This window comes from Lissotriton vulgaris, chromosome 5 (genome assembly GCF_964263255.1).
Source record: "Lissotriton vulgaris chromosome 5, aLisVul1.2, whole genome shotgun sequence".
Classification (NCBI taxonomy): Eukaryota; Metazoa; Chordata; class Amphibia; order Caudata; family Salamandridae; genus Lissotriton; species Lissotriton vulgaris.
The window spans coordinates 2,001,215,737-2,001,232,293 of record NC_141693.1 but is presented as its reverse complement, the minus strand read 5'-3'; the positions used below and the strand labels follow the sequence as shown (position 1 = coordinate 2,001,232,293).

Genomic DNA, 16,557 nt, shown 5'->3' with positions numbered 1-16,557 from the left:
TACATTCACTTTCTCTGGATCCGCGAGCCTCCTGTGAGCGTTCGGACTATCGCGAGCAGCTTACTGGGTGAAAATTCGCTGGTCCGAATGGACGTGCGTTATTTAATATACTGCTGTAAATTGCACACACAAAAAAAAACAAGACGGAGGGAACTTCATGCCTCTTGGCAAATAATAACAATTAATTTCCGTTGATTTTATGTAAAAGGTAATTAGTGTGTGTGTTGGGGGGAGGAGGGGGTGGGGGAACTCTTAGTCCCACGTTTCTCTCAAATGTAGTGGCGTACGTCACAGGGTGCATTTGCATATTGGGACATGATGTGAACTCAACATGAACAAGCGCACTCTGAAAGACAACAGCATTGTTTTAGTGTTCATTTACAATTAAAAAGTCTAAACATACAATGTACACGTTGTGTCAAAGCGCTGTAATGCGTGCCTCGTGCACGTTTTACATACATTAGAACAAACTCTTGCACCAACCACAGCATACAAAGAAACGTTTTCAGGTGAAACAGTTCTGGGGGGAAATGTACTCTGTTCTAATGTATGGGCTACCCCTCACTTGCAAACTCTTCCCCTCACACTCTTGCAAACGGTTTAGGTTACATTTTAGTTGTTCGAAATAAGTTCCCTTCCAACCGCTGTCTAACAATGAGAAAAATGCCATTATTCTGAGCAAAATAAAAAGCATGCTGCTTTTCCAGGGATTTTCAAAATGCTTTGCACATCTGCCGTCTTTAGATAAGGCATTTCAATTCTTTCAGTCCGAGTTGGAAAGTAAAAATCAGTAAATTTGAATTGCTTCAGTGATAGTTATATGAAAAGCCGTCAAGAATGAAAAGACTTGCCAACGAAAAACTGCGCTTAGTCTCTCTCAAAAAAAAAAATGCGACACAGCGGGCAGGGGAGGGGGCGGAGCGGGGAGAGGGAACAGACGAAGGGAAGGCCAGATAAGGGGAGGGGGGAGGAGAAATGCGACACGGCGGGCAGGGGAGGGGGCGGAGCGGGGAGAGGGAACAGACGAAGGGAAGGCAGATGAGGGGAGGGGGGAGGAGAAATGCGACACAGCGGGCAGGGGAGGGGGGAGGAGAAATGCGACGTGCGGATGAGGGAACTGATGTGCACGCGCTTTTAAGCTCAATGCGCATGCGCATTGAGCTTAAAAGTCACGGGCACTGCAAGGAATCGCCACGATTCCTTGCAAGTTGGATAAAGAGTGGATAAGCCCCCATAGTCTTGCTTGCTCGATGCGCATCGACAGGCGAGACCTAAAAACAGGTCGACGAAAGCAGAAGGCCTACGCTCAAAACATACATCGAACCGAAAGGGAAACCAAAGGTGGACCAAAGCAAATCGGTTGAGACAAAGCCCGTCGATCCGGAAAGGGCCATCGACCCAAAACAGCAGGCTCCAAAAACACCTCTAACACCTAAAGACACTTCCGAACCGACGAAACCGCTCGGTCCGAAAACAGTGGTGAAGCCTGCCAAAGACGTACAACCTACAAAGCCGGTCGAAAAACCTCAAAAACCGATCCAAACACCAAGATCGGTCGAACCCATTAAAGGCATCAAGCCGAAACAGGCCAAACTAAAAGCTACGGCACCAAGGCCAAAAACTGTGGAAGAAGAGATTATACATCAAGACCCTTCCACAGAAGACCAGTCAAAACTATATATTGACCCAAATACTGGGAAGGTGACTGTTTATACAAAAAAGAAAAGACCTCTGCCAACTGGAGACTTTCCAAAAATTCCACTAAAGAAAAAGAGACTGTGCTACCTCTCCAATACATTTTGAGCCTATCACTCCAGCTATGCCTACTCCATATGCCACAAACTCACCTGCACGCTCCGACTACAACCCAGATGAAGATCAGGATGCAGATGGGGGGTTTGGTAATCCACAAAACCCATATGTAGACCCCAACTCACAACCATGGGGCGGGGGAGGTGAACCAGACACTGACGGGACTCTGCCCATTACAGACCCTACAGTATACCCAACAAAGCCATCACCCACAGAAGATACAGTGGCTTTTAACTCTCTACTAGATAGAGCAGCAACCTACCATAATGTAGAAATGCATTCTGATGCTATTGAAGTCTTTCTCTTTGATACACTAACAACATCGGAAAGACATGTAAAAACACTCCCCATGTTGAAGGGCGTCTTAAAGCACGCAAACGACATTTTTAAGGACACTGCTAGGGCACGTGTCATAAACTCTAGAATTGAGAAAAAATATAGGGCTGCACCTATAGACCCTACATACATCAAGGGACAACTACCTCTAGACTCCTTAGTGGTGTCTAACGCACGAAAACGTGCAAATTCACAAACTACTGGAGAGGCTGCCCCTCCAGACAAGGAGTCAAAGATCTTAGAGGCATCAGGTAAAAGAGTAGCAGCCCAGGCAGCAAACTCATGGAGAAAAGCCAATACACAGGCCTTGCTGGCCAGGTATGACAGGGCGCACTACGACAGTTTAGAGGAAATTCTACAACACTTACCTGAGCCTTACAAAAACTAGGCAGATGAACTCATACAAGAGGGAAAGCTCATCACAAATGCCTCAATTAAATGTGCCCTAGACGCGGCAGACACAGCTGCCAGATCCATCAACACAAGCGTGCTGCTTAGGAGACGCGCATGGCTTTGTATATCAGGCTTTAAGAATGAAGTCCAATCCACTATTCTTAATCGTCCCATAAACCCAGATTTTTTGTTTGGTCCAGCAGTTGACTCAATTCTGGGCAAAATGAAAAAGGATGCTGAAACAGCAAAATCCATGGGAGCCCTTCAGTCCCAACAACACCGAGGCTCCTTTTGTCGCTCCAATTATAGAAGAGGAGCGCAAAGTAATACATCAAAGCAATCCTCCACCTACAAAGGTAACACGCAATCCACATATAACAAAAACAGGGGTGGATACAGAAGTAACAATACCAAGGGAAGAGGTCATGGAGACAATGCAAATAGATCCTCCACTAACACCAAACAGTGACTTCTTGGAACTACCCCAAGACCATATAACACCGGTCGGGGGAAGACTACAACAATTTCGGCCAGTCTGGTTAAATATCACTACAGACAAGTGGGTCAGGCAAATTATCCAACATGGCTATTGCCTCGAACTCACCTCAACACCACCCAACAATCCAACCGTCCAATGTCACAGGAACATATAACACTACTACAGCAAGAGGTCATCAGTATGCTGCAAAAGGGGGCCATAGAACCTGTCCCACTACAACATCAAGGAACAGGAGTATACTCCCTATACTTATTCCAAAGAAGGACGGGTCTCTAAGACCAATATTGGACCTCAGGCCCCTCAACCTGTACATTTTGTCAGAGCATTTTCATATGCTCACTCTCCAACAAGTCTTACAATTGCTTCGCCAGGGAGACTTCCAGGCAACTAGACCTCAAAGACACATACTTTCATATACCAATACACCCTGCTCACAAAGTATTTAAGGTTCACCATTCAAGGACAGCACTACCAGTTCAAAGTCCTACCATTTGGTGTCACAACAGCTCCACGAGTGTTCACCAAATGCCTAGCTACAGTGGCAGCACATCTGAGAAGGCAACACATACATGTGTACCCATATCTGGACGATTGGCTAATACACGCGCCATCAGCCCAGCAATGTGCCAACCACATGTCAAAGACCATCCATCTCCTGCACAGTTTAGGCTTCTCCCTAAACTACCTAAAATCGCATCTGCAACCCTCCCACGTCCAACAGTACCTGGGAGCAACAATAGATACACTGGCAGCAAAAGCATATCCCAACGTAGCACAGATCAACGGAATGCAAACATTGATCCAAAGGTTCAGACCACAACAATCATTACCAGCTCAAGTGTTTATGCAACTAATAGGCATGATGGCATCGTGCATATTCATAGTCCCTCATGCCAGGCTACATATGCGTCTGCTCCAAGAGGCAGTGGAATCGGGCTCAAGGGCGATTACAGGACCTAGTGTTGGTGACCAGTCGAGCATACAACTCTCTGCATTGGTGGAATCCACAAAACCTTTGCAAAGGGTGACTGTTCCAAGAGCCTGTCCCACAAAAAGTGTTAACCACGGACGCATCCCTACTAGGGTGGGAAGCCCATGTCCTAAATTACACAGTCCACGGACTCTGGACTGTACAACAAAAGAAAATGCACATCAACCTTTTGGCATTGATGGCAATCTTTCTAGTCCTAATAGCGTTCAAGACACACTTATGCATCAAAGCTGTATTGATCCGGACGGACAACATGACAGCTATGTATTATATTCAAAAACAGGGAGGAACACACTCACCACAGCTGTCGCACCTAGCTCAAACAATGTGGAAATGGGCCATTCAGAGGAACAGGTTTCTCATGGCAGAGCACCTCCCCGGCAAGGACAATCAAGTAGCCGACCTGCTCAGCAGGCACAGCCAACAGATGCACGAATGGGAAATTCACCCCAAAGTGCTCCAACCATTCTTCCGGAAGTGGGGACACCCGGAGATAGATCAGTTTGCCACAAGCGAAAACGCAAAATGCCAGTACTTTGCCGCCAGGTTCCCACATCCACAGTCGCAGGGCAATGCGATATGGATGAACTGGTCGGGCAAATTTGCGTACACTTTTCCCCCAGCTCCATTAATACCGCTAGTGGCACGCAAACTGCGCCAACATTCACTGACGCTAATCTTAGTTGCTCCCACATGGTCGAGGCAACCATGGTACACAACGTTCCTAGAACTGTCAGTGGTCACTCATCAAAGACTGAGACTCACACCCAGTCTTCTAACTCAGAGCGAGAAATCCAACACCCAGATCCGCAACAGCTGAACCTGGCGATCTGGCTCCTGAAATCCTAGAGTTTGGATACCTGAACTTGCCCCCAGACTGTATGAAAATTATCAAAGAGGCAAGAAAACCCACTACCAGAGCATGTTATGCAGCTAAGTGGAAACGTTTCGTCATTTACTGCAGTAACAATGATATAAACCCACTTGATGCTTCTACTCAAAACATCATTTGCTATCTATTGCACCTACAACGTTGCAATTTAGCCTACTCATCCATCAGGATACATTTAGCTGCGTTAGCAGCATATCTTCAAAACAGGCAACACCTTTCACTATTTAGGGTGCCAGCAATTAAAGCGTTCATGGAAGGACTTAAACGTGTAATTACTCCAAGACACCCACCTTCACCAGTCTGGAATCTAAATATTGTTTTAACCAGACTTATGGGACCACCTTTTGAACCACTACACTCATGCGAACTACAATTTCTTACTTGGAAGGTGGCTTTTCTTATTGCCATTACTTCACACCGAAGAGTTAGCGAGCTGCAAGCCCTAACTATTCAAGAACCATTCATTCAAGTACGTGCAAATAGAGTAGTTCTCAGAACAAACCCTAAATTCATGCCAAAGGTGGTATCCCATTTCCATATAAATCAAACAATAGAACTGCCAGTGTTCTTTCAAAACCCACAAACAGTAGCTGAAAGGGCCTTGCATACTCTAGATGTCAAAAGAGCTCTGCTATACTATATAGATAGAACCAAGGCATTTCGAAAGACAAAACAGTTGTTTGTTGCTTTCTCACCGCAACACAAAGGCAGCCCTATTTTAAAATCAGGTATAGCCAGATGGATCGTTAAGTGCATTCAGATATGTTATTTAAAGGCAAAACACACCTTAACAGTTCCCCCTAGGGCGCATCCCACACGCAAGCTAGGGGCATCCATGGCTTTCCTGGGTAATATTCTTTAACACAATTTGTAGAGCAGCCACATGGACAACACATACATTTACAAAACACTATTGTGTAGATGTACATTCAAAACAGCAAGCTGCTGTAGGACAGGCTGTTCTCAAAACTCTTTTTCAGACTGCTGCAGCTGACACAGGTAGCCACCGCTAAGGGAGATACTGCTACACATTCCATGCACAGATATGAATTCAGCAGCCCACATGCCTCGAACGGAATATGCTACTTACCAGTATGCATCTGTTCTTGGCATGTAGGGCTGCTGACATTCATATCGCCCACCCACCTCCCTGGTGCCTGTCGCAGCTACAGCATTCACTCTTTGCATGGACATCTCTTACTGTACTATACTCCATCTCTGCCACAATGGCGAAAAACAATCTGAGGATGGAGAGGATGCCCATGCGCACTGTAGTCCAAGGGAGGAGCCACCTATCTCGTGATACTTCGAAGACTCTTCCCGGACAACAATGTGCAATCATTCGGACCCAACACTAGGCGGCGATCTATGCACAGATATGTATGTCAGCAGCCCTACATGCCAAGAACAGATGCATACTGGTAAGTAGCATATATTTGTTCTCCGGAGCTGCAACAGCAGACATGTGTTTCGCCCTAGGTGGTCAATAAGACTAGGGCTTTCTCAAGGTTTAGTTATTCTGATGAACAGAGAATACATTTCTTTACAATATAATATAGAGGTCCTCAAAACAGAAAGCAATAAACTCTGATATTAGAACAGTGTGAAGTCTGTCCCGGGTCAATCCCTCATACCGATCTTCATGGCGAAACCAGTCTTGGGTTGCTTGTGTTCCAGGTAAGGGAAGGTGCAAGAAAGTCTCCTCTTTCTTGCATGGTATGCCCCACTTTCTGCTGAATTGCTGATGTTCTTTGACTAAGTGGCCTATTGCTCCTGCTAATCCGGTATCCAGGGCCTATGTTCCTTCCCTGAAACTGCATTGAAGCCTAAAACCCAATTGGCAACTCTGGCCAAATGTCAGCTCCTGGTAAATGGTGCCACAGGTACCCAGGGCACTGTGACCAGAGAAGGCCTCTAAAGGCTGCAGCACTTATTGTGCCACCCTTATAGGTCCTGTACCCTGACCATTGCACACTGCCTTTGCAGACTGCGTGTTTTGGTGCAGAACAAAGTGAAGAGTCTACATGGCACTCACTCCTGTCTGCCATGCCCACAAACCACTTCCCATACATAAATCAGTCACCCCTCTAGATGAGTGCCCTATGCCAGTGGTGAGGGTACAGGTGCATGAGCCCTGTACCCCTATAAGAGTATATTGTGCTGGGAGTTTGTTATTGCGAACTCCACAACACCATAATGGCTACACTAAAGACTGGGAAGTTTGGTATCAAACTTCTCAGCACATTAAACCCACACTGATGCCATTGTGGGATTTAATGTAAAATGCACAACATAGGGCATCTTAGAGATGCCCCCTGAAACTCCACCAACTCCCAATGACCTGACTGAGTGGCTGCTGAGGCTGCCACCACCAGACATGTTCCTGGACCCCTGGGTCGAGAGCTTGCCGCTCTGGTGGGGGGGCCTGAAGCCATGCACATACTGGGACGAGGTGCCAAGCCTCCTCCCCCAGGATGGGCAGGTTTCACGAAGGAGAAGCTTTAAAGGCATACATACAGCCTTTCTGAGCCTCTCCAGACCACTCGCTGTACTCCGCAACTGATCCCCACTGGTTATACCCTCCACTTTAGGCGGGAGATCCGGCGGGAAAAACAAAGTGAGGAAGAGAGGTGTGCCCACCTCTGCCAACTCCACCCCTGCCAACTCCACCCCTAAGGTGGGGGACGCGAGGTGAAGCACAACCTCTAGTCCCTGCCATCTTGAGGATGAGGGAACCCAGCCAACTAGGGACAGGCTCCTGCCCCCCTCCCACTGGAGAGTGGCAGAATAGAGGGTGTACCCACCCCAGGGAAGGGACCCATTGGTCCCTGACGTTTATCTACCTGTAACACCCCTACATTTTGTATTTAGGGGCACTCTGAACCTTCCTGCCTCAGATCCAGCAACCACAAGAAAAGGACGAGAAGCTGTGCAGAGCTAACAAGAGGTAGATACCCACTGACTTGGCCCCAGCCCTAAAAGCCTGTTTCTCCTCGAACCTGCTCCTGCAAAACCCCGGTGGGTCCGGCGGCCGGCAACCTCAAAAACCCCGGAGGACCTGCCTCCATTCACTTAAGTTGTTTCTCCTGTGAACACCAGACGTGTTTAAACTGCAGCTTCTGGTGCCAGCCAGAAACCCCGAATCCAGAGCTCAGTCCGTGTTTGAGTGAACAAACATCACGAGGAGGTCCGCCCGGCGATCCTGACCTGAGATCCAGCGACCCCTGACCTGCCTCAAGCCTCCAGACTATGCCTGCTGCCTCAATCCAGAGGGCCACCCTTACCGTGACCCAGAGCGGGTAAGAAAACGTCCCAAGGCACCCCTGCACCAGACGCCCCATGGCCTTGTGTGCCTAACCAACCCTCTACATCCCTACTTACCCCTCGAAGTGTTGGTCGCTCCTGGAAGATGCTCTTCCCCGAGCCTGCAGTGTTTCTTTGTCATGGAGAATCTCCATTGAAATCAACAGGGCACCCGACCTCAAAACAGCATCCTGTACCCTGCTGCCCTAGTGCCGCTGAGGGTGCCCCTTCTGTGCTAACTTGGTCCCCAACTCGCCCTGAGCTTAACCCTAGGAGTTTTGCGCTCTCAACCCTGTGGCCTGCTTGCAGCTGACACCAACCAAAGCCCCCTTATCCTCCATAGGATAACATTGGGTCTCAACACTCTGCACCCGGCTGCCCGAATGCCGCTGAGAGTGCAACAGTGCATCACTGACCCTGGGAGACCACAGCGTGTAACCCCAGGACCCTAACTCCAAAGACCGATTACCTACCTGGAAACTGATAATCTCTTTTACCTCATAGAATAACATAGACACTTTTTCTCCCAAAAAGTTTCCAAGTGTCGACTTTTGAAAACTATAAATATTCCTTAAAAGTCAGCAGAATAACAAAAATGCATTTTCTCAACTGTTTTCAGTAAATGTCCCAGTGCTGAATCCAGGATCCAGCACCGAGTAAGAAAAAGTATTGTTAACATAACTTACCTGATAAGTGAATTTCCTCCCATAGGATAACAATGGTGATTCTAGTTGAAAAAGTTTCTAAGTGTCAACTTTTGAAATGTGATAATATTAATTAAAAATCGTACCCTTAACCAAAACGGATTTACTCACCTGTTTTCAGGAAATGTCCCAGGGCTGAATCTAGGATCCAGTCCTGTTAGCAAAAGCAATCTGAAAAGTAATTAACTGCAATTTACTTAAAAAGCCCATTTATTCTAATGTACTATACCTGCAATGTGTTGCAAACTGCTTACTTAAAACTGTAACTAAAACCAGTACAAGTTACACTGCTATTTTGAATTGTGTTCATACAAGTCATTTACTTCTGAAAAGTATTTTTATGCTTACCTGTACCAGGCTTGCTTGATTCTAGAAATAAAACAGTATATTTTTTATACAAAACAATTGGCCTAGAGTTCAGTTCGTGATTGTGTGAATCCATCGTGAGTGTGTGAATCAATTTGCTGACTGAGTGTATACAACAAATGCTTTACACTGTCCTCTGATACTGCCTTACTGCTCGACTAAGCTAACAATTTAGAGAGTAAGGTTATATGTAACTTTAAATCTGCCAAACCTCTGGGGACTGTGGACTCTATACACACTGTACCTCACTTTGGTGCAGTATATATATAGCCAGTTTCTTACACCTAAGTCTACGTGCCAAGATGCATTACAACTGTATATTTACTGCAAAGTGCTCATCACTTACCTGTGCCGGGCTTTCTTGGTTCTAAGAAATAAAATATCTAAGCGTATTTTTGATACAAAAACAATTGATCTGAAGTTCAGTCTTTGAGTGTGTGGTGGTCGCTCCTTCTCCTATCTGGCGCCATCACTCTGGAACACACTCCCCATTTCTTTGCGTTTTGAAACTTGCTACCTGAAATTCAGGAAAGGCCTGAAAACCTGGCTTTTCTCTGCTTGATCTTCTCCCATCTAATGTCTCCCTGCTTCTTCTTCCTCTGTCAGCGCCGGGAAACCCCTGGGTATCTGTGCGCTTTACAAACCCAAATATAATAATAATAATAATAGCTGTGTACAACAAATGCTCAACACAGTCTTCTGATTCTGCCTTACTGCTCAACCACACTACCACAAATGGAGAGTAAGGTGCTATCTAACTTTAAGTCTGCCTACCTTTGGGGATCCACAGGACAGGGTTATTAGCCGGGCAATATACTCTAGTATCTCCACTCTGCCAGCCAACGATGGCATGCTATGTAGGGCACAAAACATGTCTGAGACCCCACCAAGACCCCTGTTTCGAATGTACATCCTCTGCTTGAGGTAAATCTCCTTTTTTTTTCTTGCTTTTTCCAGTCCCAGTTGGAAATGAAGGGGTTTCACTTCACCGACTGCAAGCAGAACATCCCCACTAGTGGACCTGTGCAGGCGCCTCATTCATACAGGTAAGATTGCTCTTGCTTCTTTCTAACTCTTTGAAGTCTATTCTACAGCCCCTCTTCAAGAATTGTCTGGCATTCATAACTGGCTCCATGCAGTTATTAACATGCAATCTAGTCTAATCGCAAGACCTATCTATATGAACTGACTACTCGTGTTGAGGTTTGTAATTCACTGTTCAACTTGCTCTTTGGGTAATATTTTGTAGCTAAAGCAGCAGAACTCATTGAAAACCTAAGGCTATGAGTGTACCTTTACTCTGCATCTCACGTTTGTTTCCTCTGCCCCTTAAGTACACATTTCATGAGGGAGGGCTAATGACTAGCATAGTATCCAGGGCCACTGGAAGTATGCAGCAGTGGAAGACCAAATTATGCAGCAGGGTTCCAAGAACCCAGCAAGAGAAGCCAGATTATGCCATTTAATGCGGCACATATCGTAATAGTTTTTCATTATTTTGTCATTTTTAAACTTAAAACACTCTGCATTGGTTGCACCTCATTAGTACTAGTTGAACACCCGGATATAACAATAAGCCACCAAAAGGTCACCATTCAACTTTTGAAAAGGTCCTTCCACTGCGCTGCTGCATGTTTTGATTTACTTTTAGTAACTTTTTAACCATTTGAGCTAGAAAAACGTTGTTTTTGCTATATTTTGCAGATTGTGCAGCAGATGAACGATTATGTGGCAAATCTAGAATTATGCGATAAGCGCCCGGTCACACAATCACATAATTCCAGTGCCTCTGATAGAATCTTCATTGTTTCACACACTTTTTAGGTCTCGGCCTGGCGAAAAGCAGCGCATGCGCTGCTCTGCCATGCACAGGACCTTTTGGAATCGATACGATTCCAGCGTGCACACGGGGAGACAAACAAGACAAAAGATGTGCATGCGGGGATTGGATACTTTACTGGTGGCGTGATAAACTGGAGATTTGTTTTTTTTTCACGCCGCCAGTAAAGGCAGTCCCCGCGTGCATATCTTCTGTCCCTCCCATGACTGGCAGCGCTTGTTTCTCTTGCTCTCATTGAAAGTCTGCTCAGGGAAAAAAGCTGTCAGTCCCTGAAACTGAGTGCTGGAGGGCCCCACCTGCACCCACCAGCTCAAGTTAAGCACTGGCGCTGTTGTGGGCACAGTAACGTCTTTAGTGTCAGGGGAGGTCAGACGGTGAGGCATTTCCAAGCTGGTCAAATATGCCTTCTCACCTGATCACACAAAGTAAACGCAAAAAAGTGTCTAACCTAAGCAGCATGATAATTTAGGCTGTCTGACACATTGCCATGGTAGTGCTCACCTAATTAGCAAATTAGTAAATACGTGTTCTTTGATTACTTCTTCAAGGTTTTGGCCCGGGTAACCCCCCTGGCATCTGCCAGAGCAGCTTTCACGTAACCCCCCCCAACGCCTCAAGGCGACGCCGAACTACCTTTAATGTTTGCTGCTGGGGGGCGAGTTAAGGGGCACTTTAAGGGGTGCTTTATGACTGTTCCTGTGTGTACACATGAAGGCGACTCACAACAATTGCAATTCTCACTCTTTTACGGGACGTTCTAGTGACAGGAAAAACAGTTGAACGTACTGGACCCTGAGGTCAGATAAGAGGATTAACATGTAAAATGACAGGCATTTTAAAACCTAAATATATTTCTGGAAATGTACAGACTAGGAACAGCCTTTCCAAAGCAGCAAAACTAACCGTAAAGACGGTCAGTATTTGTTAATACATTGTTAAAATATATGGTTGTGCCCTATGCTCATTAATGTCCCAGTGGGACTAGTTATCATATCTTCTGTTTGTAAAGGCCCCAGTGTCTGTTATGTTACCCTGTGACCTGTTGTGCTTTCGAAGAATAGCTTTTTTTTCTTGCACACCATGGACTAACTGCGTACCAAGGGTCAATTAGCTGCAGGAACACTTGATGCGAAGTATAAGGTGCGTTTGTACGCCATATTTACTTTTGGATGGTAATCTATATTGCGTGTAACAGCTGTTCTATTAGGGCATTAAAGGGTAATACATTGGAGGGGATACTTGGACAGAGGCAGGAGGCCTAAAACAAGGGTAAACCTTTTGGGGGGCCTGTGTACCGTGTCATTAGTTTCTGTTTGTTATATGTACAAATGCCCATGTACGCACGCAGAAAGAGGAGGGAGCACAATGTAATTCGGCTTTTAATAGCTGATGTTGCTTTAATGAGCACAAATATGGTTTCTGCCCATTTTGGGCTTCCTGCCAGTATCCCAATGACCCTATTGATGTGAGAAAGTGCCATGTTTCTTGCATGGTATGCACCCACTTTTTGCTGAATCGGCTTTGACTGAGTGTGCCCTGGACTCCTGCCAATCAGGTGCCCAGGGCCTGTGTTCCTTCCCTAAAACAGTGTTGATACCAAAACCCAATTGGCATCTCTGGCCACATGTCCGTGTCCGGTAAATGGTACCCTAGGTACCCAGGGCATTGTGACCAGAGAAGACCCCTAAGGGCTGCAGCACTTATTGTGCCACCCTTAGGGGCCCTGTGTGTGTATGTATGTGTGTGTGTATATATATATATATGTATGTATGTATGTGTATGTATGTATGTGTATATATATGTATGTTCGAGGCATGTGGGCTGCTGAATTCATATCTGTGCATAGATCGCCGCCTAGTGTTGGGTCCGGATGATTGCACATTGTTGTCCTGGAAGAGTCTTCGAAGTATCACGAGATAGGTGGCTCCTCCCCTGGATTACAGTGCGCATGGGCATCGCCTCCATCCCCAGATTGTTTTTTTCCGCCATTGGGTTCGGATGTGTTTCGGTTCCCTCTGTCGGGACCGATAGTAGTTTAACTTTCTACTTGAGACCAAAAGGTCTTTAGGCTGGGCGTCGGTATTGTTTTCGTTCGGGTTGTCTTCCTTCTCAGCTCCGAACGCTTCCTGCCCCTCCGCGTGCTGTCGGCGCGGACTGGCCTACTCGACGCTCCACATTCCTGAACATGGAACGGACTCTGTTCAAGAGGTGCCCGGTGTGCACCTCCAAGTATTCACACCTCGACGTGCACCCTGTGTGCAACAAGTGTTTATCACCGGACCATGACGAGGACAGGTGTATGGCCTGCTCAAAGTTCCGGTGCAAGAAGACCCTCAAGCATCGTCGGGCCGCTCGACTCCAGGCCAAGTTGTCGGCACCCCCAGCGCCCCCGCCGGACAACATCTTTGAAGAATTTGAAGAAGACGACAATGTCTTTCAGGTTTCGGACTCTAGCCTTGCGTCGGAGGGAGATGACTACGACGCGGGAGATGAGGAGTTCGATGAAGCCGGCGACGAGGTAGGGGACGACGATGGGGCCATTGCCACCGTGGGGGATAGCTCGGAGGAAGAGCACCCTCAAACTGACTCAGGGGTCAACCCCCAACATACGGCCCAGGTCGAGGGATCGCCTTCGGGCCTTACCCAAGACCTTGCTAATAGTCCAGCAGCCCCGCCTCTCGGCCCGGCCACGGACATTTCTGATGCGCCACTCCCGTTGAAGAAAACGAAAGTGAAGCCATCGGGATCCACACCATCGGTTTCGAAACCGAAAGTGAAAGCTCCACTGGTGGGACAGAAGGCTCTAGAGGCGTCAACATCTAAGAAACTCAAAATGGCCGACTTGAAGAGCCACGCCAAGATGGCCGACCCCAAAGCCTCGGGGTCGACGCCGAAGGCAAAGGCGGCCGACGCGGCTGCGTCGGCGCCGAAGATGGTCGAGGTCGATGACCCGAAGAAGGCTTCGAAGAAGCGTCAAGGCGATTCCAAAGCTCCGGCTGCGCCGGCTCCGGCCGTCGGGGCCAAGGATGGCAAGGTGTCGGCTCCGAAGACGGTGCCTCCAGCCGACCCGACTCCCACCTCGGGGAAATCGTTAGAGACGGTCGAGCCCTCTCCAACCTTGACGAAGGTCGCGGAGTCCCTGCAACGGATTCGGAAGGACGCTGTGGTTCCCGAACCGGAGGGCGTGAAGCCGAAGACCGCATCGAAGCCGGCAAAGGTGCAAACGCCTATCCGCTTCACCCTGCCGCCAAAGTCGACGCCGAAAGCCTTCGCTCCGAAGCAGGGGGCGGACGTGCCCTCGAAGGGGATGTCGACGTCCAAAGCGTCATTGGTGGTGTCGAAGCTTCGACTCCAGCCACTCGCAGAGGAAGAGCGTCGAGAGGTCATCATCGACGCCAATACTGGGAAATTGTCTCTCCTCAAACGGAAAATCACCACATTTTCGGATTCCTCTCAAAAACAAGAAGGACTCGGCGGGCACTTCGGCCCCTATGGAGCCTTCGTCTCCCAAACACGTAGAACGTTCTCCAACGCGTTCCAACGCGGGGGAGGGTGACGATGAAGAGGAGGTCGAGTACAACTATCCGGCGTACTCGGATCCGGAGGAGGAACATGAACCTTGGTCGGCCGGAGCAGACCCAGACGACCCGCAATCGGGTCAGGAACCGCAGCTCTTTGCGGCGAAGACCTCACCGACGGAGGACTCTGCAGCCTTCAACGCTTTGATTGAGAGGGCCGCAGCTAACCATGATGTCGAGCTCCACTCAGATCCTGTGGATGTGGATTTTTTGTTTGACACTTTCTCAGTGGCCGAGAAGTCAGTCAAGACATTGCCAATGCTCAAAGGAGTGTTAAAGCACGCGCCGGAGGTCTTCAAGGAGCCCACTCGGGCACGTGTCATCAATCCTCGAATTGACAAAAAGTATAAGGCAGCGCCCTCGGATCCAACCTACATCAAGGGACACTTGCCACTGGACTCTTTGGTTGTATCCAACGCTCGGAAGAGGGCGAATTCACAGACCACTGGTGACGCTCCTCCCCCAGACAAAGAGTCGAAGATATTTGAGGCCTCGGAAACGGATTGCTGCGCAGGCAGCTAACATTTGGCGCATTTCAAACACGCAGGCCCTACTTGCACGCTACGATAGGGCTCACTATGACACCCTAGAAACACTGTTGCAGCACTTACCTGACCAGTACAAGGAGGTTGGGGAGATGTTAATTCAGGAGGGCAAGCTAATCACTAACGCTTCCATCAAATGTGCGCTAGATGTGGCTGATACAGCCTCCAGGGCAATCAACACTAGTGTGTTGCTAAGGAGACATGCATGGCTTCGGATATCAGGCTTTAAACCAGATATACAAGCAACCATACTGAACCAAACAGTTAATCCTGACCACCTGTTTGGCCCTGAGGTGGATGCGACACTTGAAAAAATGAAGAAAGACACAGACACTGCTAAGTCTATGGGGGCCCTCCAATCTCAGCAGTTTCGGGGTGGTTCCTTTCGCCGCTCCAATACCAGAGGCACCTCAAGGGGTCAGGCATCGCAATCCACACAGTACTATAAGGGCAATACCCAGACCTCATACACCAACAAGGGTAGAGGTGGCTACAGAGGCAACAATGTCAAGGGCAGGGGACGTGGAAACAACAGCTCCAGGTCCACCACCGCCAACAAGCAGTGACGTCTTGTCATTGCCCCCCGACCACACAACACCGGTCGGGGGGAGACTCCAGCAGTTCCTGCCCGCGTGGAAATCCATCACCACGGACAGGTGGGTCAGATCTCTTATCCAGTACGGTTACTGTCTGGAACTTACTTCCACTCCACCAAACATACCTCCAAGAAGCCGTCCTATGTCCGGCGAGCACTTGCACTTGTTGCAGCAGGAGGTCAAAGTCATGCTGCAAAAAGGGGCAATAGAGCTCGTTCCACTGCAAGAAAGGGGAACAGGGGGTTTACTCCCTGTATTTTCTAATCCCCAAAAAGGACGGATCCCTCAGGCCCATCCTGGACCTCAGGCCCCTCAACTGGTATATTCTCTCGGAGCACTTCCATATGCTCACGTTGCAGCAGGTACTCCCTCTGCTTCAACAGGGGGACTTCCTGGCTACGTTGGATCTAAAAGGTGCATACTTTCATATCCCCCTGCATCCTTCCCACAGGAAGTATCTCAGATTCACGATCCAGGACCAGCACTACCAGTTCAGGGTTCCGCCGTTCGGGGTCACCACAGCGCCAAGAGTCTTTACAAAGCGCCTGGCGACTGTGGCGGCGCATCTACGACGCCAGAACGTCCACGTCTATCCTTATCTGGACGACTGGCTCATTCAGGCAAAAACAAAGCAGCAGTGCGCCGACCACATGTCCCGCACCATTCATCTCCTGCACGATCTGGGATTCTCGCTGAACTATC

General features: G+C 48.1%; 1 protein-coding gene across 4 annotated transcripts in view; it reads left to right on the top strand.

Moving 5' to 3' along the window:
• PRRC2B (proline rich coiled-coil 2B) overlaps positions 1-16,557 on the top strand; it is a 657,801-nt gene that overhangs the window by 603,515 nt on the left and 37,729 nt on the right. For all 4 annotated transcript variants that reach the window (XM_086924792.1, XM_086924791.1, XM_086924790.1 and 1 more), the window contains one exon: positions 10,254-10,342. In XM_086924792.1, the coding sequence (XP_086780918.1) occupies positions 10,254-10,342 (89 nt within the window). The remainder of the gene's footprint in view (positions 1-10,253; positions 10,343-16,557) is intronic.